The sequence below is a fragment of the Gadus chalcogrammus genome, chromosome 4 (assembly GCF_026213295.1).
Source record: "Gadus chalcogrammus isolate NIFS_2021 chromosome 4, NIFS_Gcha_1.0, whole genome shotgun sequence".
In the NCBI taxonomy this organism is placed as follows: domain Eukaryota; kingdom Metazoa; phylum Chordata; class Actinopteri; order Gadiformes; family Gadidae; genus Gadus; species Gadus chalcogrammus.
This window is the reverse complement of record NC_079415.1, coordinates 27,663,312-27,687,763: the sequence shown is the minus strand read 5'-3', so window position 1 is coordinate 27,687,763 and position 24,452 is coordinate 27,663,312. Positions and strand designations below refer to the sequence as shown.

The window sequence follows — 24,452 nt, the reverse complement described above, 5'->3', positions numbered from 1 at the left end:
TGTTCAGTTTGCTAGTCGACTAGTTGTTCAGTATGCTAGTCGACTTGTTGGTCAGTATTATAATCGACTAGTTGGTCAGTTTGCTAGTCGACTAGTTGGTCAGTATGCTAATCGACTAGTTGGTCAGTTTGCTAGTCGACTAGTTGGTCAGTATGCTAGTCGACTAGTTGTTCAGTTTGCTCGTCGACAAATTTTTCAGTTGGCTCGTCAACTAGTTGGTCAGCATGCTAGTCAACTAGTTGGTCAGTATGCTAGTCGACTGATAAGTTAGTATGCTAGTCGACTAGTTGGTCAGTGGGCTAGTCGACTAGTTGGTCAGTATGCTAGATGACTCGTTGGTCAGTATGCTAGTCAACTAGTTGGTCATTGGGCTAGTCGACAAGTTGGTCAGTATGCTAGATGACTAGTTGGTCAGTGTGCTAGTCGACTAGTTGGTCAGTTGGCTAGTCGACTAGTTGGTCAGTATGCTGGTCGACTAGATGGTCATTTTGCTAGTCTGTACAGCCTCTGTACAGCCTCTTTATTTTTCCATTTGCGCAATCAATATTGATGAATTGATATGAATATGCATCATCTTCGAAATAAGTTGAAGAAAATACTATTTGGAATTAGGCAAGCTGTTCCGTTAAAAGCAAAGTTAGAAAAATTATGTTAACTACAGACTTCTTACAGATCACTATTAAATATCGAATGGGTATTACCGTCAAACAGTAATTATCTATGCATATTTTCTGTGTATATTATTGCTGGCACTACTCTTCATGCCAAAATGTGGCATTTGTTTTGTTCATAAACCACTTATGAATTGAATGCGTAATTATTATTTAGGCATAACAAATACTTGGACCAAACTGTGTGGTTTCAACACAGGAATTGAATGTATTCCAAGAAATTAATAAAATAAAGAGAGAGAACAGCGCACATGTAAAGCCGCGGAGAGAAATGTCACAGATTGTTCCGGATTGTTCCGGTAGGTCTTCCCTCAGGTTTTGTGGTGCAATTCCATCCAAGGGGTATAATGACAGTGCTTTGGTTTCAGTATGAAAAGTAAGCATCAAGGCAGTGTGCTGCTGTGTGATGGGCACTGTGTCAACAGATGTTGATGGCCTTGACATTATAGCGGATATAATCCCAGTGTTCAGTATGAAGGGTTCTGGAAAAGGAAATTTAGAAATAGATGTGTAGAATGCACAGAAGACAAACATTATCTCTGGTTTTGATGAACGCATCGGGAATTGGTTGTAAGCAATAATTTAGAGTTTTCTCATGTCATCAATTATGTCTCTGCTTTGATTTTCTTTGTTTCGCTAAAGCTAGACACCCCCCCCAATGTGAACCTCATTAACCTGCAATTATTCTCCTCACCTGTAGGGGGACTATGGCTCTCCAGGTCTTCCCGGGCCACTTGGCCTCACCGGGGCTGGAATTCAAGGAGAGAAGGTGTGTTCATCAAACTCGTTCTTCCTTTTCTTCTCCTCCTCCTCCCCCTCCCCCTCCTCCTCCTCCTCCTCCTCCTCCTCCTCCTCCCCCTCCCCCTCCCCCTCCCCCTCCTCCTCCTCCTCCTCCTCCTCCTCCTTCTTCTTCTTCTTCTTCTTCTTCTTCTTCTTCTTCTTCTTCTTCTTCTTCTTCTTCTTCTTCTTCTTCTGAACTTCTTCTTCTTCTTCTTCTGAACTTCTTCTTCTTCTTCTGAACTTCTTCTTCTTCTTCTTCTTCTTCTTCTTCTTCTTCTTCTTCTTCTTCTTCTTCTTCTTCTTCTTCTTCTTCTTCTTCTTCTTCTTCTTCTTCTTCTTCCACTTGAGCTAATTCATTGTGCTTTCAAAGTGTCAATCATAGTTTAACCGTCCACTCTAGTGGTTCACATACAACTCATTAATAACGGCACACATTCTTACTTCTGTTTCTTGTGGTTCTTCCAGGGCGTGGAGGGCCCTCGGGGGCCATCAGGAATAAGGGGACCCCCAGGTGAGGGTCTCCCTGGATCTAAGGTTTGTATGTTTTTGACTTGATTGGTACTTTTAGACTGCTATGATCCGACACTAAAGCGAGGCACATGATTGGATCAGACATGGTTCATTATTCACGGTCTAATGCAATCCCGTTGTCATCTCTTTAAAGAAGTGCTTGTGTTGTTTTTCATCCGACAGGGCGACCAAGGGTTTCCAGGAGAAGTGGGGGCCACAGGAGAACGAGGGGCAGGGGAACCGGGAGGAAAGGTGATCCAACGCTCTGTGAAGTTGGTCGACCACTCCAACAATTTTGCCTTCCGATTTTCTCTTCAAGGTTCAATTGTGTGCCAAAATTCTGCTTGGGAAGCTGGGGTTGGTTAATGAATCACCAATCCGGTAAACTTTGAAGAGGAGGCTCTTTTAATGTCATGAACTGACACGAAGCGATTCATTAATGTTCATCCTGAGAGACGTATAAGCATTCTTGATTCTGTGATGGGACAGGGACTAATCCAGTAGTTTGTCAATAGATTGATAAGTGAGTGATAACTGATAACTAACGCCCTCTGTCCTCAGGGTGAACCCGGGTCCACAGGATTGGGGGGTCTACCAGGCCTTCCAGGAGAAGACGGGTCTCCTGGCCAGAAGGTACACTCCCCTGTTCGTCCAGTTAGGACCAGGATAGCATATTGACCAGTGTTAGGCAAGTTACTGAAAAAAAGTTATTAGTTACAGTTACTAGTTACTGCTCCCAAAAATTAACTAAATTAATTACTCTGTTACAAATTATGAAAGTAACTAAGGAAAGAAACTATTGTACTTTAAGTACATAAAAATGAAATACAAATTGTCCCTTGCATAACATGCATTTCACGACTACACTTGTTCCTTCAATTTCTTGGAGGGAGAAATATTGGCTACGCTTCCATTTAAAGAAAGCTACTTTTGGATTATTTGCGATTATTGAATTATTTGGCCTTGCCATTCCTGTTTCTCGTTGACTCACTTGTGTCGTTGTGTGTCCAACAATGCGCGCTTTTGAATTTGTGTAACCTGCTCAACTCTATCTCTGATAGTAAATAGTAACGCTGTTAGTAGGGGTGTAACGTTACACGTATTTTTACCGAACCGTCACGGTACAGGCACTTCGGTGCGGTAACAGAGGTGTACCGTGGTATGTAAATGTGGCGTACATAGCGTTAAAATGGCGAATGTAAAACCTTGTTTTGCGATGCAGAATTTAAAACTTGAAGTCGGAGATCCACCCGGACTGTTTAGCCAAAGTATACTACTTTTTTTTCTGTTGTATCACGCATGTAGTCCGGTTATGGTAATTTATCAACCCCAGCGTCCTCGGTTGCTAAGCGTCGTCAACGTCTTTGGCGGACTATTTCTCTGCTGATCAACACTACGAATGCTGGTAACAAATAAATTGTAAAAAGACACACCGTGTGAAGTTATCTTTTTGACGTGTCTAGTTCACCGTCATGCAGGCTGTGTTCAGTAAAATAAATAAATAAATAAATAACGATTGGTTTTCGGCGCATGTAGGTCTATCTGCCTAAGCCCACGTTGAAATAATTTTGATGTTGAATGTTGATCGCGCATTTGTTGAAATAAACAGATTGATATCATACAAATCATAAAAGCTTCTCCCTGTGTCAATGTGTTTGCGTGTATCCAAGGTACGTGTGTGCGTGTGTGCGTGGGGGGTTCTTGATTGACAGATGTTCGAATATTATTCGAATACTTCTCAGCAAATTTTGAATAGTATTTTTGCCAGAAATGCACATCCCTAGCACACGCATTTGAAAAGGCACCATCCAGGTGTTACTATCGCCGTTGCTGTGGAAAAAAAAACGAGCTGTTCAAACCCAGCTCACGACACTATTTATATAACAACCCCTGTCTGGGAATTCAGAAATGCAAATGCCATAACCAAGTTTATAGGTGTTTTCATTGCTGCTGATCTACGGCCATTCTCCGTTGTTTACAAACAAGCAGTTTTTTTTAATTTCCCCCTTAACTATGAACCATACCGTACCGTGACTTAAAAACCGAGGTACGTACCGAACCGTGACTTTTGTGAACCGTTACACCTAGCTGTTAGTAACGCCGTTATTCCCATCACTGATATTGACCCCTGAAGGACCTGGCGTCATTGTGTGTGTGCCTGGTGTGTGTGTTTCTTTGTACCACTAGGGAGAACCTGGCCCTATTGGTTTCCGCGGCTCAGAAGGTGCTCCTGGAATCGGCACCCAGGGTGAAAAGGTAAAAAGGTTTTTTTCCCTCTCCCTTTGGTCGTCTTCCATTATGTCCTTGCCGGTAATTAATGATGGTATTCCCGGTGGTATTCCCTCAGGGAGACCAAGGTCAGAGAGGGATCAGAGGTCTGGCCGGTCCTCCTGGGATATCTGGACCCTCCGGACCAAAGGTTAGCATCAAGCTAATTTGCGTTACCTTTCTTTTCCATTCAACAATAATATCGATAGCAATCAATAATCTTGATTTGCTAATTAGCGCCGCTCAACAAAACAACAGAATTCTTCTATCTTAAAGTATTGATGAGGGCAAAAACATGGCGGCACCTTTCATTTTTTACCTGGAACTGTCTACTATTGGACTGGATGAAAGAAAATTTGAATGGTAAAATAATCTATATGTATGGGATTCTAAATAATTTGCTCAATCTTTTCAACAGGGTGAACCCGGGATCCCTGGACGGCTCGGTTTACCAGGACTCCCTGGCCGTGGTATCATTGGACCAAAGGTCAGACTCTAAGCCATCCCATTGGTCCAATGTTCATACACCATCTCATTTGAGCAATTGTACCTGTTCTTGGCCCTCTAATTGGAACAAAGGAAATTGTTCAAGGACATCCTATAGACCAAGATGCTTTGTCCATTAATTGGTTAATTCAAGGTCCTAGATTGTGTACGTTCTGAACCTCTGAATCTCTCTGAGTCTCAAAAACGTTAGCAAATAGTACCAAAATTATAATCCTGGCAGCCCAGGAGTCCAGTGTCGATCTCCTAAAGGGAGGGTAGTGCATGTTTGCATGTTCCGACTGCTTCAAACTTCATATAACGAGAGGTGGATTGTCTGTTTCAGGGGGATCTCGGTCCGTCCGGCCCACCTGGTCCTATTGGAGAAAATGGTTATGGACATCCTGGTCCCAAGGTAGGATGCTCAGATATTGAAACGGCATGCATACACATGAAGTAATAATATTATAATAATCATAATAATACACAATAATATCATGACACATTTATTTTGTATTGAGCTTTTCACAAATCATGTAGAAGAGTTAAAAAAGAGCAACATTTAAAGTATGAACAGACAGCAGTAAGCAACACACACATAAACATACTTCACCCAGAACACACTGACAGAATCACCACACTGTGTTCAGTCTGTGAGTAGAGAGTAACTTCATCCAGAACAACAAATCTCAGACAGAATCACTACACGAACACACAGAATCACTACAATAACACACATACAGCAGGCAATTATCCCAGCACGAATCTAGGGAAATCTCGATAAACCTTAAAAAAAACCTTGAAATGGTAGCACACTGTAGTGCTGGTCAGACACCTCAGGTTTTAAAGAAGTCTCTGAAAGAAGTAATGGTGCCTGTGTTGGCATTGAGACGGTGGAGGAGCCAGCTGACCCAGACCTGTGCTCTTTCCCAGGGGGACCGTGGAGAATCCGGTCCATCAGGGCCTTACGGTCCCAAAGGCGAGGGCTTCCCAGGCCCATCGGTAAGACACTGGGACCTCGGTCCGTCCGTCTGTCCTTCTGTCTGTCTATCATCCAGATGGTAGACCACCAGAGCTCAGCTTCTTTGCCTCTTTATTGAACATTCTGCGCCTGATTTTTCTTAAACCAAAGGGGATTGAATGAGAAGAGTGAAACTCGAGGCCTGCCTAATCTCGCTAGAGCCTTTTTGGTTGTATTACTATGTGGGCTGTAAGTACGGTCAGGATGTTAATTCATTGGAAAATAATAGTGAAAATAATGGAAAACATTTAGTTTTAGTGACTTCTGAATAATTGCACGATTGTATCTACTTGTAATACACATTCCAAAAAAGAATTATTATGGTGTTGCAACATTATGTTAGCATAAATAAATAATAAACTGGAAAGTACCTCTACAGGAGTCAGCAGTGAATTTTAATTAGTCTGAGAAAAGTTTATTTTCTCTATGTTCCGGTGAGAAAGAGTCGCAGGAATTCCCAGGGCAATGAAAATGTCAGTTGTTGATGCAGTGTTAAAGACACCAGAGAAGGGACCTGTCCCCTGTGTAAGATCATTCTCCCCACTCTTATTACGCCCCTGTTCAACAAATAAAACATAATGAACAACTATTTTAAGCATAAAATATGTACATATTTAATCAATTTTGTGAATATGGGGTGAGAACCTTTGTTGGTGTTTTGTTTATTTAACTGACATAAGGCTTTAGTTTTCATAGAGGGAGTATAAAAATACCTTTTCACTTAAGCTTGGATTTAACATTTCCACCAATCATATTCATCTTAACAATCCGGTGTCTGACATACCACTTTCTCCAATCTAATTCTGAGGTATCCAAGCACATCCCTGCTGCTCTGTTCCTCACTAATATCCTGTTTTACCCAGAAATGCAACGCATTTCAGAAGCTTCCGAGCATGCCCCTGAATTCCTGTGTGAAAGCCCAGTGAGTCTTTGTGTTGAACCCTCTGTACCCTGTCTGTTCAGGGCCCTCCCGGACTACCGGGCCTCATGGGCGAGCCGGGGCCTGAAGGAGTAGGAATCCCAGGACCAAAGGTACAAAAACTCAAAACGTATTTCTGTCAGACAGAAAATGTCAAGTTAGTGTAAGTGCCTTAAGTTGTTTTGTCTTCTCACTGCCTGTAAGTGTGCGCATTTTGGACAGTTTACTAAGGAATACAGCTTGTAAATATTTCTAAATGTTTCAGATTTATCTAAATGACTCTAATCGCTATCATATTTGTCATATTTAGTTCAATATTTGTATTCTTTGGTTCCAAGTTTTTTTTGTGGCTTCATTTCCTTTCCAGGGGGATATTGGTTTCCGAGGGTTGCCAGGTTTACCAGGACCCATCGGCGAGGGGATTCAAGGACCAATGGTATTCATTAATTTTTTTAACTTTATTCAAACCAGAGAAGAAATAACCTCATTCGTCGAAACACCCATACAACCGTTCTAAAAAACATACCTGGATAATTGTGTCAGTTGCTTATCCAGAGGAAGGTTTCCAAGAGCTGAACATAAACATAAACCCAAAACAGCGTTCACGAGTGAGGAGTCCCCTCTTTATGTATTCAACGTCGTCCTTGGACACAGTCTGCCTAACCAAGTGGTCCCTAGAAACTCTTAAAACTCCCGCGACTGTTATTCGTCTTCGTAAGGAAAAAGGCCATGGGCTAACAGTGAGAATATTAAAGCGAACCATATATTAAAATGACGAACGTTGTCCTCCGAATGTTTAGTACAGAGTGACCCAGATGAGATACACAATTAACAATTCAGAAGAATGTTCCCCAGTACATTCGCTGGAGTCTTCCTTCACTTGTAAATTGGGATGGACCTTGCGATGTATGACGCATATGATGGTGGTGGTGGTGATGGTGGTGATGGTGGTGATGGGAATTGTAACGACCAGGATGATGAGGAGGTTGCTGATCATGGAAGATGACCCTGGAAGGTGATGGTGAATGTGAACTTACTCTGTGCCCTCTCTGCTTGGCAGGGTAATAATGGAAGACCAGGGCCTTCGGGACCCACTGGGCCCCCAGGACAAGGCTTTCAGGGACCCAAGGTATGGGCCAAAACCTGCTCTTACACTTTGTCGTCAGAGATTTAGTAAGCAAGGATGCAACTTTAAATGCCGATATACAGCACGATTGCTATGACGGCAACACCAGAACAATGTCCGATCCTGATTGGTTTGGAGAATGTAATCCAGTTTAAACATAAAACAGGTTTGATTTTAACGCACACATTTCAATGTCTTGCTGTTATATATTACTTTAAGATTATACAAATGCAGATAGTATTTCCCTTGAAAGGCAGATATGCTAAAAATGATGACTTGTCAGTCCCCATCCATTCATTCTGCATCTCATTCTTTGTCTCTCTCCGTGTTCTTCAGGGGGACCAGGGGTCACAGGGTGTGTCTGGGCCAAGGGGCCCGCCCGGAGAGGGAGTGCAGGGGCCTAAAGTGAGTGGACCCGGTTGTAAAAATGGAAACACACTGTTTTCACGAGTGCAGTGCTTGTGGTGGTAACCTAGGGTTCATGTGGCCACAGGGGGACCGTGGCTCGGCGGGGGAGAGAGGGCTGAAGGGAATCAGAGGAGACCTCGGAGATGCCGGCGTCCCTGGAGAATCGGTAAGATGCGCTAACATGCTAATGCTGACAAGTGGAGAACATGAGTGTGCAGCGTACTTCAAAAAGTTAAACCTTTACAGATTCATAAATTACCTTTGTTTTTTTCCTTGTAGGGTCGACCAGGCATCAAAGGTGAAGCGGGCCTGACTGTAAGTAATGTGACTTTAATCTTTTATATTCATTATAGACAACATATTATACCACCAAGTGTGAGTGTGAATAGCCGTTACCGGCCATTTTGAAAATCTGCCTCTTCTGACATCAGAAGTGGGAGTGTCCACCTAGATGTATAATGGTTTGATTAGTAACATTAGCTACAGCCCACTGGGTAGGCTGGAACACTGTTCTATCCAGCAACAATACAGCTTGTAACAGCTGATCACACTCGCACCTGGTGGTATAATATATATAATATGTCAATTTGAAGACAAGGAGAAACTCTTTTCTGCCTTTGGTCTTGGAATTTAAGTTTTTCTTTTGCTTTCAGAGAGACGACATTATTCGGATGATCAAGGAAATTTGTGGTAAGAATATTTTGTGTAGAAAGGTGGCATGAGTCTATTAACACTTAACATGTGGACACTGTGGATTTGATGTGCATGTGATGTATATCGATAAATGGAAGAAAGTTATTGAAGTCCTTGACAAACAGTCATCATTAAAAAAGAGTTATGGGAAGTAATAAAAACAGTGTCATTGAAGTCCTTGAAAGATGATAGTCGTAAAACAGGCGTTAGGGAAAGTATTACCAGGTATCAAGTCTTTGAAGCGGTCATCGAAAAAACACAACACCGGTGGTCTTAACCAATCCCAGCGGTATTCCTCCCCCCCCCCAGGCTGCGGCGTCAAGTGCAAGGAGCGGCCCATGGAGCTGGTGTTTGTCATCGACAGCTCCGAGAGCGTGGGACCCGAGAACTTTGAGATCATCAAGGACTTTGTGGCGGCGCTGGTGGACCGCGTGACGGTGGGCCGCAACGCCACACGCATCGGCCTGGTGCTGTACAGCCTGGAGGTGCGGCTGCAGTTCAACTTGGCGCGCTACATGACCAAGCATGACGTCAAGCAGGCCATCCGCAACATCCCCTACATCGGCGAGGGCACGTACACCGGCACGGCCATCCGCAAGGCCACCCAGGAGGCCTTCTACAGCGCCCGCACCGGGGTCAGCAAGGTGGCCATCGTCATCACCGACGGACAGACGGACAAGAGGGAGTCGGTGAAGCTGGACATGGCGGTGCGCGAGGCTCACGCCGCCAACATCGAGATGTTTGCGCTGGGCATCGTCAACAGCTCGGACCCCACGCAGGCCGAGTTCCTCCGGGAGCTCAACCTGATCGCCTCGGACCCGGACACGGAGCACATGTTCCTCATCGACGACTTCAACACTCTCCCGGGTAAGTAGGGCGAGAGCAGCTGACGGTGTTGCACCATGCTAATGGAATTGACGTTATGGTCTGTTATTTCATTCTGAACATGTGGATTTTTTCTGTGTTTGCCGGTTATTGTCTGTTTAGTTGGTTGTGGCTTTCTTTCCGGTATCGTTGGCTTCTGTCTGCTCTGAGATTGGTTAATGGAATTGACGTCAGTACCTGGTTGTTATAGCACAAGGAATTGTTGTTGTCTGTGCGCGAATGGTGGCATGGTGGCACATGCTGTGCGTTAAAGGTGACATATTATACCACCAGATGTCACCTTTAATGAGTAACCATACAATACTTTAAGTCCTACTTCCAATGAGTAATAATAGATGAGTTAATAGGACAGGGCATCCTCTCGTACCTCGACTGGTCGATTCGGGGGTTGTTCAGGATTTCAACATCCTTTCTGATTTTATGTGTCATTATCTGCAGCTCTGGAGTCCAAGCTGGTCAGCCAGTTCTGTGAGGACGAGAACGGAGCGCTGATCTACAACCGTCTCACCAACGGCTACAACGGCAACGGCCACAATGGACACAACGGACACAACGGGAACAACGGACACAATGGGAACAACAGACACAACGGGAACCACGGCAACAACGGGAACCATGGCATTGCCGGCCATGGCCAGCGGCCCAATGGAGGGCAGGAGTTGCAGAGAGGCGGCCAGACCATCAGCACCAGTGGCGTCGTCGTCAGGACCGAAGTCCACGGACGGCCGGAGGTGGGGGCCGAGACCGTTAGAGGATCCTCCACGGGACAGGTACACGTCCTGATGCATGCTGGGAAAGAGATTTATTTTTAGCGTTGGACGATTTTACCCTTTGGATTTAATGATGCTTTGCAGTTTGTTTTAAGGTGACATATTATACCGCCAGGTGTGAGTGCGATTTTACAAGAAAATCTGCCTCTTCCGACATCACAAGTGGGCGTGTCCACCTAGATGTGTGCTGGATAGATCTACCAGCCTCCCCAATGGACTGTAGCAAACGTTGCTCATCTATCCATCTTACGTCTAGTTGGACACGCCCACTTGTGATGTCAGACGAGGTTGATTTTCCAAACGGCTTGTAACGGCTAACCACACTCAAACCTGTTGGTAAAATATGCCCCCTTTAAGAACATAGAGACACAAAACCAAATAATATTTCCAGGTTATATATGGATATTGTGGATATTTAAGTTAAGCAGTGTAAAAGCAGCAGCATACATACAAATAAGAACATTTTATCTTGGCTGGCCAAGACCGAAGATGTCCTTTGCAGACAAACCTTTTTTGTTAAGACCAATGGGGTATCCATGGAGACGGGGGAATCACACGGCTCACATCACACACAATTTGGCTCTGCCATCATCTATGGAGATTGCGCAAAATGAAGTGCGCAAAATGAGGAATGAGTTGATGTGTTTTCTCCACAAACACTTTTTGTCATGTTTATGTCTGAGTGCTGAGCGCTTAAGTCTTGCATAGTACACAAATTGCTTTTTTATCCTCGTGTGACAGCACAGAATCTTAAATTGTGGTTCCGCTACTCTCCACTCACAGTCCTGTTATCGGACTTCTTCCAACGCCGTGATTACTCTTTGATGGTTCTCAGCTTGATTATTGTTCTGCTTTGGAGTAAAAAAATACCTCTTTGAGTCGCTTTAGAAAACTGTCATTGTGGATTCCTTTCATACAGATCACCACAGCAGGGGAAGGAGTTAACCGCAACCCCACCACCACCAGACCAGTTCAGCCGGCCAGGGAGAGCCCCTCCTCCTCTGGCACTTCCTCTTCATCGTCGTCGTCTTCGTCATCATCATCCTCATCCTCATCCCCTTCTTCTACAAACGGGACATCTGTGCAGTATGTGCCTGTAGTCAGACCGGCCCTACCGAAAGGTAACACTTCAACACTTTTGTAAATAAGAATGAATCCTAAGATAAAGAGTTATGGTCTGTTATTTCATTCTGAACATGTGGATTTTTTCTGTGTTTGCCGGTTTTTGTCTGTTTAGTTGGTTGTGGCTTTCTTTCCGGTATCGTTGGCTTCTGTCTGCTCTGAGATTGACAGTTTATTTACTAATCTCACAACTAAGACTTTAGGTTCATATCTCAGGTCTGAAGGCAGGCGAGCCCTCATCGCGCTAAATGGAGCGTTTCACATTCATTCGCGTCACATTTGTAGCGACCAATCATGTTGCAGGAGGCAGTGATCTGTAAGCAGGTAGTTGATGATCATAACTCACCCGGTAGTCGTCAACTGTAAAACATTGTCTGTAAAATCGATTCAATACCGTGTGGACTGGCCAATGAAGAAACAAACATAGTAAAACCTCTCTCTAAAGAATTCATCCACTCAGATTTGCAGATTTGTTTTCTTCTGTCTCCTTAACAACACAGGAAACAAGGTGTAGGTCTGAGCTGCAGTAGTCAGTTTCCTGCCCAGGCTCTGTGCCGTCTCCCTCTTTGAGTTCTGCTATAACATAGCTGGACTACTGTGACTTAGACTACTTATATACTAATACAATAAAATGAAAAGGAATCCAATAGCTTATGTTGTCCAAGCTTCTTGGTCTTCTAGACCCTTTTTATAGTCACTCTTATTTCAATCGCTTTGACCACTTTGACTCCTTTTAGCCCCTTTTAAGTTGCGTTGGATAATAATCTGCTTAATGCTCATCCTTTGTCGTCGTTTGCTTCTGTCTGCCCCGTTTAATTCTCCAGGGTCCCCTCACGTCACTTATCCGTTGCGTCTCAACCACAGATTAAATCCTACATTCATCTCCACTTTCATCCTCTTTATTCGTCTCTTCAACTTCTTCCTCTCTTCTCATTGGTTCATTCCCATCCTCCAGAGTTCGCCCCCTTGGACCCCCGCTGTGGGCTGGTCTTGGACCAGGGGCCGTGCCGGGACTACAACATCCGCTGGTACTACGACAAGCAGGCCAACGCCTGCGCCCAGTTCTGGTACGGCGGCTGCAACGGCAACACGAACCGCTTTGACACGGAGGAGGAGTGCAGGCGGACATGTGTGATATCCACAGTGGCGGGCACGCTCTGATGAACCGTCACGCCACGAGCTGCCACGCCCCTTTTTACATTCAGTCGCTCATTCACTCACTCGTATGACATTTATGCATTAGGCCGCTCACTCACTCACGCACTCACTCACTAAGATAACGTGTTCACGTGTTCTTCGCTCATTCCTATGGCAGTTACTGATTAAGACGAGTCTCCATTTGCAGTGCACTCATTCACTCACTCATATGACATTTATGCATTAGACTGCTCACTCACTCACTCACTCACTCACTCACTCACTCACTCACTCACTCACGAAGAGGGCATTCACGTTTTTATCAATTAAATCACTCGTATGGCAGTTACTGATTAGGATGATGATGCTTTGCATTCACTCATTCAGTCATTCATTCATTTACTCCCTCGTATGACATTTATGCATTAAAACACTCACCACCTCACAAAAATAACGTGTCGCCATGTTCGCCTGTTCACTCACTCGTATGGCAGTTACAGATGAAGACGATTACCCATTTGCATTCCCTCATTCATTCACTCACTCATATGACATTCATCCATTCAGTCGTTAATTTACTCACTCGCATGACATATATGCATTAGACCGATCACTCACTCACTCAGCAAATTAACTTTCACATGTTCATCCGTTCACTCACTCATATGGCAGTTACTGATTAGGATGATGATCATTTGCATTCACTCATTAATTCGATCACTCATATGACATTCCTCCATTCACTCACTCGTATACATTGACGTATTCATCCATTCACTCACTCAAATGACACTTGCTCATCAATAGAATGAGCCATTTTACATTCATTCATTCATATATCATTTTAGTAATCATCCATTAATTTACTCAAATGGCATCACTTATTCACACATTAAATCACGCCCTCAGTCACTTATATAACATTCATTCGTTCATTTACTTGCTCATGTAAACATTGACCCACTCATAACATTCACCCATGCACTCAATCACTCATATATATCCTTCCAGTATACAGTTGTCCATTCGCTCACTCATTAAACTGTTGCGTATTCATTGACATTGCTCGGGCATTCATGACATCACATTGACTCACAAACTTATTCAGAAGAAATTCATGTCATGCAACCCACACTACGATCATCCGGTAAAACCATTCTCTGCTGTACCCCCATAAGAGGTTTTATGGGTCTGTAATGCGAACCAGTACTTCTCCGTTCTTGTGAGGTTAAATACAACGACCATGTGTCTAGATTTCAGCTGGAGAAAGAGTAGGGAGGGGTGTGGCTGATTCCGTCAATACATAACGCGGTTGTCAAAAAATACATTGTTTTACACCGATGTTTGATATGTCACCATCTGGCGGGGAAAGAAAGGAAATACACGGCAAACCACCCATCACGCCAGCCCCACCCAGTATATATATACATATATATATACCACTTATCACCTCCATGTGATTATACTTAAACCCAGTAGGAAGAACCTTCCAGCGTTTGAGGGTTTGATCAACACCTCTGGTTTGAATCTCTGGTGGAGTTTCTTTTAATATAGTTGCAGGGTCCCGAGATGCTTGTAACCTTCCAGAGGGTTCTATCAGGTGCTACACACAAGGTTATACACAAGGTTATACACAAGCTGACCTCGCACTGCCCATGTAGCGAAAGCATTATCCATACAGTACTGTTACTGCTTTTTGAATTTACCTGTATTTCTCCGTACTGTTTTCTGTGTTTTATACTGGGACAGGAGGTTTGTAATTTACAATTTGTAAACGTTTTATATTAAGGTCAAGCAGGAAGACGGCTCCACAATAATCTTTATTTTTTTGTGTATTTTTGTATGTAGGTCTGAGGATACGTAATTTTGCGTTGTGATTGTTGTTTTCGTATTGTATGTTGGTCTTTATTAATAATGTGACGTCAGTTTGTGTTTGTTATGTTGCCTTAACTATAAACTCAACACAAAGAATTTGTAAAAAAATAATAAAAAAAAGATGAAAACTTAAATGTAGTAATATTAGAGAGATTAACACATACGCACACACACACAAACAGATGTATACTGCCCCTTTACTGTTGTGTTACATGCTCCTAATTGCTAAAATTGGGGCGGGGGGGGGCAATGACCCGAGTTGTCAGTCCCGTCAACTACCGGAGATCACTATGAGGTCACTTCCTGTGTTCAACCGTGATGACGTCATCCTGTCAGATCCACCTGGGACCATCTGTAAATCCAGAATCATTTGACATTTCGGATGAGGTCAAAGGTTATTTAAAATATTGGATTTCTGCGCTCGTATCCACGACCCAAAGGAAATGTAATTTTGGAAAAAATAAACGAAAACTAAAGAAATTCAACAACTTCTGAATGCTTGTGTTCCTTTGCAGCTTTGGCGGGGTAATTGTGCCTGCTCCGAGTCTGATTGCCTATCGGCCGACTCGAAGGCACAATACGACATGTTGCTGGGCTTAAATTACACACTAGACGCCCAGAGTCTCCTACTGGCGGAGGGGGATCTATCTTTAGTCGCGCACACACACACACACCCACACACACACACATACACACACAGACACACACACATACACACACAGAACTTGTTATCTAACACTCTTTTCCTAGGACTTTAAATACTCTCCCTTTAAGTCCATACTGATTCATTCCCTGTGGACGGAGCTTCAATGTTTCCTGACACACACACTGGATTCGTATTTTAAAAGATGCAGTCCCCAGCCCCTGTAACTGAAAACAACATATATATATACACCAAACAAAGGAATACTGAAGGGTGTAATCGAATATGTCCGGGAAGTTTTGCTCATTCGGAGCATAAAATATGTTAACCGGAGAAAAAGCCATGCACACACACAAACACACGCATGCAAACACACACACACACACACACGTACACACACGCATACATGCAAACACACACACAAACATACACACACACACACTCACACATATACACACCCGCACAAACCCACCCACACACACATACACACACACACACACACACACACAAACACACGTAGAAGCTGACTTGGTCAGTTTAAAACAATAATCCAAAAGACTGTGTGTGTTTGTGTGAGTACGTGTGTGTTGGAGGCAAAGGGCAGCCATTTTGCTGATGGGGAGGCGGGGGGGCAGAACAGCAAGTATCTGTCGCTCATCTGTTGTCCAAGCAGCTGCTCGCTCTCGCCGTCTATTTTAAAATCTATTCTTAGCACTGCAGACTCTACTACTCGTAACAATCAACGCCTACCTAAAGCTAACCTAAAGGTAACCCAAGTTAACCCAAAGCTAACCAAAAGCTAGCCTAAAGCTTGGTGTTCTGTATTCCCTGTGAGTCCTCGTTTCTGCTACCGTGGATGAAGGTTGTTCCTAGAAAGAGCTTGACCACACCGTGGTCCTAAAACCGAATTTAACTGAATTCATACAGATGAATGAACGAGGGAGGAGCTGGCAGGGATGGTACCGGAGCATCAAAAACTTGACCTTGTCTGCGTTAATGCCGCTGCATTAGCACACCAACACAAATCCCTCGACGCAACACGCTATTAAAAGTAGAATGATGGTACCGTTACATTGTGGGTTTGTCCAGTGTTAGCCCTAGCGTTAGCGCATGAGTACTTTGGGGTACTGACTCATGGGGCTGGTGGTGGGGGAGGCGTGTCCCTGGACTGAACCCCCCCCCCCCCCCCAGTCCCTGGCCCTTTTCCCCTTCCCCCAGTTGCTTCCTTCAGTCTGGACATAGCAGCTGCACGGGCCCCAGTGTAAGCGCCCAATGGGGTTAGCTAGTGGTAGCTAGCTGTTCCCAGGCGCTTCACAGGCAGGGGTGGTTGTAGCCTGAGGTTAGGAGGGGCAGAGCAGCTATATTTAGTGTGGAGCGTCAGGGCTTTGGGGGGGTGGGTGAGCCCAAGATTAGGTTTCAGGGTCTTCAGCCGGGCAGCCTTTCTGCTCCCCTGTCCTTTCCAGCCGGTGACGGAGCACCAAGAGGACCTACCTGCCGCAATCTCCTAGTATCTCTCTCGCTCTTTCTCCCCTGTTTCTCCTCCCCCTCCCATCACTGCATCCATCCACCATGGAGCCCGGCGCCATCAAGGAGGAGCTGCGCTTGTTCCAGAGCACCCTGCTCCAGGACGGGCTAAAGGAGCTGCTGAACGAGAACAAGTTTGTGGACTGCAGCCTGAAGGTGGGCGACCGAAGCTTCCCCTGCCACCGGCTCATCATGGCCGCCTGCAGCCCCTACTTCCGGGAGATCTTCTTTGGCGAGGACGGCAAGGAGCTGGAGGACACCAAGGAGGTGGTGCTGGAGGACATAAACCCCGGCATCCTTGACATGGTCATCCGCTACCTTTACTCGGCGGAGATCGACCTGACGGATGACAACGTGCAGGACATCTTCGCCCTGGCCAACCGGTTCCAGATCCCGTCGGTGTTCACCGTGTGCGTCAACTACCTCCAGAAGAAGCTGTCGCTTGGCAACTGCCTGGCCATCTTCCGCATGGGCCTGGTGCTCAGCTGCCCCCGCCTGGCGGTGGCGGCGCGCGACTACGTGGCGGACCGCTTCGAGCTGCTCCACGACGACGAGGAGTTCCTGCAGCTGGCCGCGCACGAGCTCTTCGCCGTCATCGGCGGGGACTCGCTCAACGTAGAGAGGGAGGAGATGGTGTTTGAGTTTGTGATGGCGTGGGTGCGCCACGACAAGGACAAGCGGCTGCCCGTGCTGGTCGACGCCTTCGACTGCATCCGCTTCCGCCTCATGCCCGAGAAGTACTTCAAGGAGAAGGTGGAGGCCGACGAGATCGTCAAGGCCAGCCCCGAGCTCCAGAAGAAGATCCAGGCGGTCAGCGACGCCTTCAAGGGGAAGCTGCCGGAGGTAGTGCCCAAGCCGAAGAAGGAGGGCGAGGAGGGGGCGGTCAACGGCGACGAGGAGGAGGTGGAGGAGGAGAGCCTCCTGCCCGGCTACCTCAACGACAGCCGTCGGTTGGGGATGTATGTGCGGGAGTTCATCGTGATGATCAGCGACACGGCGGCGGTGGCGTACGACGTGGCGGAGAACGAGTGCTTCCTGGCCGCCATGTCGGAGCAGGTGCCCCGCAACCACGTCAGCACCGTTTCCAAGCACAACCAGCTGTACATCATCGGCGGGCTGTTCGTGGATGAGGAGGATAAAGACGCGCCCCTGCAGTGTTACTTCTACACCGTAAGAAATGCAACTCCCTTTCCCTAACTTTATGTAAGGGACATAAAGGAACAATATGGGGGGGTAAAAATAGATTTGTATTTCCCCATTCCCTGGGTTTATAGTTTATTGTTTTTATACATAATATATGTACATCTTAAAGAGTGGTAGGCTATATATAGCTTATTGTGTTTCAGAACTGTAATTTACGTAAGACTCGTTAAACCCCACATTGCCCATTACTTTTAAGTCAGTCAATAGTGTGCAAAACTCATGGTATTAAAAACCTTCAATATTCACAGCCCCCTGATTATCACAGCAGGATTCAAAAGCCTTTTAGTACTTAGTATGACTAAGTGAACGCTGATGTGATCAGGTTTAGCTGACACGACACTCCCCTGACTGTGGATTCAATCATTTGTCCGACAGTTGGACCCGTTGATGTCAGAATGGACGGCCCTTCCTCCGATGCCGTCACCTCGGTGCCTCTTCAACATCGGAGAGAGCAACAACATTCTGTTCGCCATCGCTGGAAAAGACCTCCAGTCCAACGAGTCCTTGGACACCGTTATGTGTTTTGACGTTGAGTGAGTGATGAGTGGTTGCCATTGTTTTCTCCTTCTTCCTCTTCTGTTTAGCTGTTTTCATCTGACCTGAGTCACTACATGATAATTACAATGGAGGACCATAGCTAGGCAAATTATTAGGCTAGCAGCTTGATAATTTAGCTGCATTTAGCTGCATTTACTAATGTGTCTGATAATTTAACAAATTGTTTTATGGTATTTAAATTTGAACACTGTTTTGTATCCTGAATGTTAAAACTATGAACAATGTTTTAGTTTTTAGAACTCTTCCAAACTTTTCCATCTAACAAAATTGACTGACCTAGATATTCAGTTACATAGCCTCCAATTAACACTTGCTAACATTAAGTAGATCATTTATGATAGATATAATTTAAGGCTTGAGCTGGAGGCAGAAAATGTCAAAATAAATGTGAGAAACAGGGAAAGCGCCAGAGAGAATCTGATACAGAGAAAGGACAAAAGAAAAGAGATTGGAGTAGAACAAATAGAAGGAGAGAAGGCAGTTCTACGATTTCACTCATCTATTTCAGTCCAAACAGCCACTGATATGCCAGACGTCATGGAGACATTTTAAATCACACAATCTTTGGTGGAATTTTTAAGCAGTGCGGTGCAATGTTGATTGAGTCTTATGTCTATTTTGGATTTTTTCCTACAACACTTAATTTGTGTTTCTGAAGCTAGAATTGAAATTGAGATTTTTAGCCCTACTTCATGGAAAACTGTTTATTTTGACATTATTCATCAGTGTTCAGTAATAATGTGTTTTATCGCTTTATTGACAGAAAGACAGACAGACTAACAGACAGACAGATGAAGGATGAAAGACAGACAAACAGATGGATTGATGTAAAACAAATTGATAATGTTTAGCTAATGTATTTTTGTTCTCCAGGAGGTTGAGGCTGTAGGTTGACAGATATGAAGTAGATATTGATCATGCATGGATATTGACAACGTGCATTTTACCTTAATTTCAAATGCAGATAATGATAATGCAGTCATTATATAGATTATGATAACGTATAATGTATTGTACATTATGATAATGTATTCATAATGTAGATGATGATCATGTAGATGTATTCTCAATATAGAATATGATCACGTAGATGTATTCATAATGTAGATAATGACAACATTGGTCAGTGGATGCATAATCCTGCTGATGTTCATGTATCCTCATTTACTGATTGTGTGCAGGAAGATGAAGTGGAGTGAGTCCAAAAAGCTCCCACTGAAGATCCACGGCCACTCTGTGGTCTCCCACGAAGGTCTAGTCTACTGCCTGGGAGGCAAGACCGACGACAAGTGAGTGAACGTGTATACTAATGAATGAATGAACGACGGACGTAATGGTGAATGAGTGAATTGGTCAATGAATTGGGCTTGGTAGCTTGCTTGCGGAATTAATGCAACCAAGAGGGACTCCATTAAATATTTCATGAATATTTCATTCATTCATGTATTGATCTGTTTGTTGGTTCCTAAGAAGAATCAATGATGGATGAAATGAGTGAATTATCTTAGTTGGCCTACTTTAAATAAGGTATACGTGATACATGCCTGCTGTATGTCCGTGTGTCTGTGTGTGTGTATGTGTGTGTGTTGACCACATCCTGGCAGTCACAGCTGTCTGTGACACATCACTCTTGCTTGTCAATCTACCACCAGGAAAGCAGCAAGCAGCCGTTACCATTACAATACCATCTGCTATGCTAACATGCTAATACTTCCATTCATTGAATGAACGAAGCATGAATGAATGAAGTATAGCCTACTTCTTCACTTTATTGGATATAGGCTACAAAGCATCCAGCGTAGCATCATGTTAATGTCATGGGTTTAACTTCACAGTAATTAACACTTGCTGGTTTGAATCAACAAGTCTCACCATACATCCTGTTTAATGTCCTTGACTCCTCTCTTTCCTATTATTATCTCTCTTCAATTGCTCTCATGTTGATGTTGAAGCAGGTCTGTATTATGCAGTAGCCTACAGCAGCATATCTGACCCCTTAATAGATAGCTATATAATGCTGCCTTTTCTGTACTTTTTTCTGTTAGAGAGCTACCCATGATATGCCAATTCACATCGGAATTAATTTGAGTAGATTAAGTTTGCAAACTAAGATCATCATGATTGATGATATTTTGATAATTAAAGAAAGCAACTTTGCTCGAATAGCAAACGGCCACGTGGTTTATAAAGCATGAACCACATATAAATGACATAAAACATACAACATTTGAAACTCCTTTCATTTGTCTTTTTGTGGCCGACAGCAAAGCACTCAACAAGATGTTTGTGTACAACCACAAGCAGTCTGAGTGGCGGGAGCTGGCCGCCATGAAGACAGCCAGGGCCATGTTTGGCACCGTCATCCACAACGGGAAGATCATCGCGGTGGGAGGAGTCAACGAGGAAGGCCTCAGCAGCATGTGCGAAACATACGACTTCGCCACAAACAAGTACGTTAACCCCAGTTCAAATGTGAGGGAAAATTGACCCTTAACAGATCCTTTGACAAATTAACCTTTATTGGTCGAAGGACCGGTTGAGTTTTTTTCGGGGCATATTTAACAATCTTTCTATGACAAATGTTTGCGTTTGGTGGCCATGCTAAAGCTCAGTAGCCTAGGTGCTAGCACTGTAGCTACATTTCTCCATATAAACAAAGGCATTTAGCAGAATACTTGCATTGGCTAAGTATCACATAGTATAGCATATATACAAGAAATACACTAGCTAAACAATAGTATAAACTACAACACAGTATGCTATAAATAAGATACACGCTATACTATACAGTGTAACACAATTTAACTTATACAACATCATCTATTCAATATAAGTTATGCATGCGCTACAAGCTTAATATGGTAAACTATATATATATAAGATACCCGCTATAGGCCTACTATACACAATAACAAAACAACACAATGCAACTTAAACAACATCATCTATTCAATATAACTTATATACGAGCTACAAGCTAATTATGTTAAACTAGTTAAAAGATACACTGTAAACAAAATAAATTCTATATCAACTAAAAGCTAAATCATTTAAACTATATAGCCACGACATCCAAAACACTGAAAAGCACCTCACGATGGTTGTCATGGCGACGGTCTAGGTGGGAGCCCTTCACAGACTTCCCCCAGGAGCGCAGCTCGGTGAACCTGGTGTCCACGGGGGGCTCCCTGTACGCCGTGGGCGGATTCGCCATCGTCCAGATGGAGAACAAGGAGGTGGCGCCCTCCGAGGTCACCGACGTCTGGCAGTAAGCGGCTGACTCACACACACACACACCGGGCAATGCTATAGATATATATACACACTGTGGACTCTGTGTACTTTGATGACCTTAACACTGCTCGTCCTCTGCCTACTTCTGCCAACTCTTCCTCCTCGTCTTCGTCCACGTCCTACTCACCGTCTCACTACTCATCCTCCTTCTCTTGTTCTCCCTCATTTTCTTCCTCTCCAACTTCCGCAATTATCTCCCACTTCTTCCTTGTCCTCCTCCTCCTCTGTCCCCTCTACCTCCTACTCCTTCTCCTCCTCTTCCTTCTCTTCCTCATCCTCCACTTCATCCTCCTCCTGCTCCTCCTCCACCTTCTTCACTACTTCTTCCACCCCCTCCTCTTCCACCTCCACCTCCTCGTTCTCCACCTTCTCCTCGTCTTCCTCAACCCTCCACCTCCACCTCCACCTCCTCCTCTTCGTCCACCACCTCCTGCTCCTCCTCTTCCACCTCCTCCTCCTCGTCCATCTCCTGCTCCTACTCTACCTCTTCCTCCTCCTCTTCCACCTCTTCCTCCTCCTCCACCTCTTCCTCCTCCTCCCCATTCTCCTCCTCCTCCTCCTCCCCATTCTCCTCCTCCTCCTCCACCTCCTCCCCATTCTCCTCCTCCTCCTCTTCCTCCTCCATCTCTTCCTCCTCCTCCTCCTCCGTCAGGTATGAGGCTGATAAGAAGGAGTGGAGCGGTATGCTGAGGGAGATGCGCTACGCCGCGGGGGCGTCCTGCGTGCCCATGCGTCTCAACGCCGCCAGGATGCCAAAGCTGTAGAGAACCCCCCCCCCCCCCCCCATCCCTCCCGGCCCCCATCCCTCCCGGCCCCCGACCCTCCCCGCCACCCTACACACACGCACACGCACGCACACGCACGCACACGCACGCACACACACGCACACACATGCACACACACACACACACACACACACACACACACACACACACACACACACACACACACACACACACTTTCTCTACCTTACCTTTCTACCCCTTCCCTTCTACCGTTCAAACCAAACGGCTTCATCCTCCCACAATGCATTGCAACAGCCCTTTCCAGAGAACCATTCTGGATGTATGTTTCTGAAGTTTGATCGCTTTTGCTGTTTTTTAACGTCTTCTTAATTTATTTCTATCCTTCTTTTTTTTGGCCTGTTATCTTCTCTCTTCTCTTTTTGGGCGTACTTTATTTATTTATTTTGCCTTATATTTTCTTATTCCTTCTTTCTATCTTCCTTCCTTCCAATATGTCGCATTCTTTCTTTATTTCCTTCTATCATTCTTTATTGCCACCTATGTTTATCTCTCCCTCTCTCTCTCTCTCTCTCTCTCTCTCATGCTCTTGGTCTATCTCTATGTCTCTCTGTCTTTGATGCTATATAAAAGACTGCACCCCAATACACATCAACATCAACCCCACACACACAGACACACATACTGACACACTGAAAACACAATTAGATCAATCGTTTAAATTGAATTTGAATTAAATTAATAAAAATGTTATTTCTAGCTCTTTGTTTTGTAAAATAAACATTTGTAAACCTGTGTGTGATTCTTGTGTTGGTTTGGTGTTGTATTTTTGACAGAAATCAGCTTGAGGAATTGCAAAACCCAAACTAAACTGAACAAAAAAGTCTAAGATTTACTTTAAACTAATTGAATATCCTTTAAGTTAAATTGGTATATTTAGGTCAATTATCAAGTATTCCTGGACACAGCCAAACACTTCCTTGGCGGTTTCCTGTAATATCTGGTAAAATATGTGCGTTGAAGTTTAGGGATTAGCTTTTCCTGGTAATCACTAACCTGTTTGAGACTGGATACCGAAACCAATTTCTCATCAGAAAATTCCTCTGTGGATGATTCACTAACGGGCTGTCTTATTTCCTGTCTCTTGTTTTCAGGCTTTCATCAGACATTGTTGTGTTGGAAACCCCCACAACTTTCTCCTATGAGAGATGTGGCAAAGCAACGTTTGAATAAGCTTAGCTCACAGTATGTTTACATTGCTTTAGGATATTACAGTACAAACATAATTTGACTCATTCTGTTGTACAAGCCCTACCTACAAGGTGATGACTTATCTCATACACACACTTCCAACTCACAGGTTGACAGACACACACGCTCAAAGCAGGGACGTCGTTAGGCCTATTTTGGGGGGGGGTAAACCCCCCCCTTGATGTTCAAAAGGCCCCCCTACAATTTTTTTTTTGTCAAGGACATCGTAACATGCCTGCACTTAACATAATGCGCCAGAATATGCGTTGAAATAAATACTAATACAATTAGAAGTTGTCTTTAATTTGGATTAAAAAATAATCTGAGAGCGCATAGATGGATACATTTTCTAACCTAATTTCCTTGAACTCACCCCAATATGTAGCCTACATTTACATTTAGGGCATTTAGCAGACGCTTTTATCCAAAGCGACTTACAATAAGTACATTTGTAATAAGAAGTGCAACAATATATCGCTGTACTACAGAAAGGATGTTCATAGAACTAAGTGCAAGTACAACAATCGCTAGGCTAACCAATTCCTCGTGTTACAGCAATGATAGCAGC

The 24,452-nt window shown here is 44.3% G+C and overlaps 2 protein-coding genes across 2 annotated transcripts in view; both read left to right on the top strand.

Annotated features, from left to right (window-relative positions):
- The window catches only part of LOC130381348 (collagen alpha-1(XXVIII) chain-like), a 30,837-nt gene extending 15,699 nt beyond the window's left edge, over positions 1-15,138 (top strand). The window contains exons 16-35 of the mRNA XM_056588882.1: positions 1,372-1,440; positions 1,917-1,985; positions 2,145-2,213; positions 2,523-2,594; positions 4,149-4,217; positions 4,309-4,380; positions 4,648-4,716; positions 5,059-5,127; positions 5,646-5,714; positions 6,697-6,765; positions 7,020-7,088; positions 7,713-7,781; positions 8,115-8,183; positions 8,272-8,352; positions 8,466-8,501; positions 8,840-8,876; positions 9,189-9,746; positions 10,203-10,534; positions 11,454-11,655; positions 12,612-15,138. Of these exons, the coding sequence (XP_056444857.1) occupies positions 1,372-1,440; positions 1,917-1,985; positions 2,145-2,213; positions 2,523-2,594; positions 4,149-4,217; positions 4,309-4,380; positions 4,648-4,716; positions 5,059-5,127; positions 5,646-5,714; positions 6,697-6,765; positions 7,020-7,088; positions 7,713-7,781; positions 8,115-8,183; positions 8,272-8,352; positions 8,466-8,501; positions 8,840-8,876; positions 9,189-9,746; positions 10,203-10,534; positions 11,454-11,655; positions 12,612-12,817 (2,355 nt within the window). The 3' untranslated portion in view covers positions 12,818-15,138. The remainder of the gene's footprint in view (positions 1-1,371; positions 1,441-1,916; positions 1,986-2,144; positions 2,214-2,522; positions 2,595-4,148; positions 4,218-4,308; positions 4,381-4,647; positions 4,717-5,058; positions 5,128-5,645; positions 5,715-6,696; positions 6,766-7,019; positions 7,089-7,712; positions 7,782-8,114; positions 8,184-8,271; positions 8,353-8,465; positions 8,502-8,839; positions 8,877-9,188; positions 9,747-10,202; positions 10,535-11,453; positions 11,656-12,611) is intronic.
- Positions 15,139-16,567: 1,429 nt separating this feature from the next.
- LOC130381347 (kelch-like protein 41b) lies at positions 16,568-23,424 on the top strand. Its single transcript, XM_056588881.1, has 6 exons — positions 16,568-18,005; positions 18,414-18,571; positions 19,778-19,885; positions 20,861-21,046; positions 21,718-21,864; positions 22,543-23,424. The coding sequence occupies exons 1-6, from the start codon at positions 16,881-16,883 to the stop codon at positions 22,652-22,654; spliced, it is 1,836 nt and encodes a 611-aa protein (XP_056444856.1). The 5' UTR covers positions 16,568-16,880; the 3' UTR covers positions 22,655-23,424.
- Positions 23,425-24,452: the final 1,028 nt, after the last annotated feature.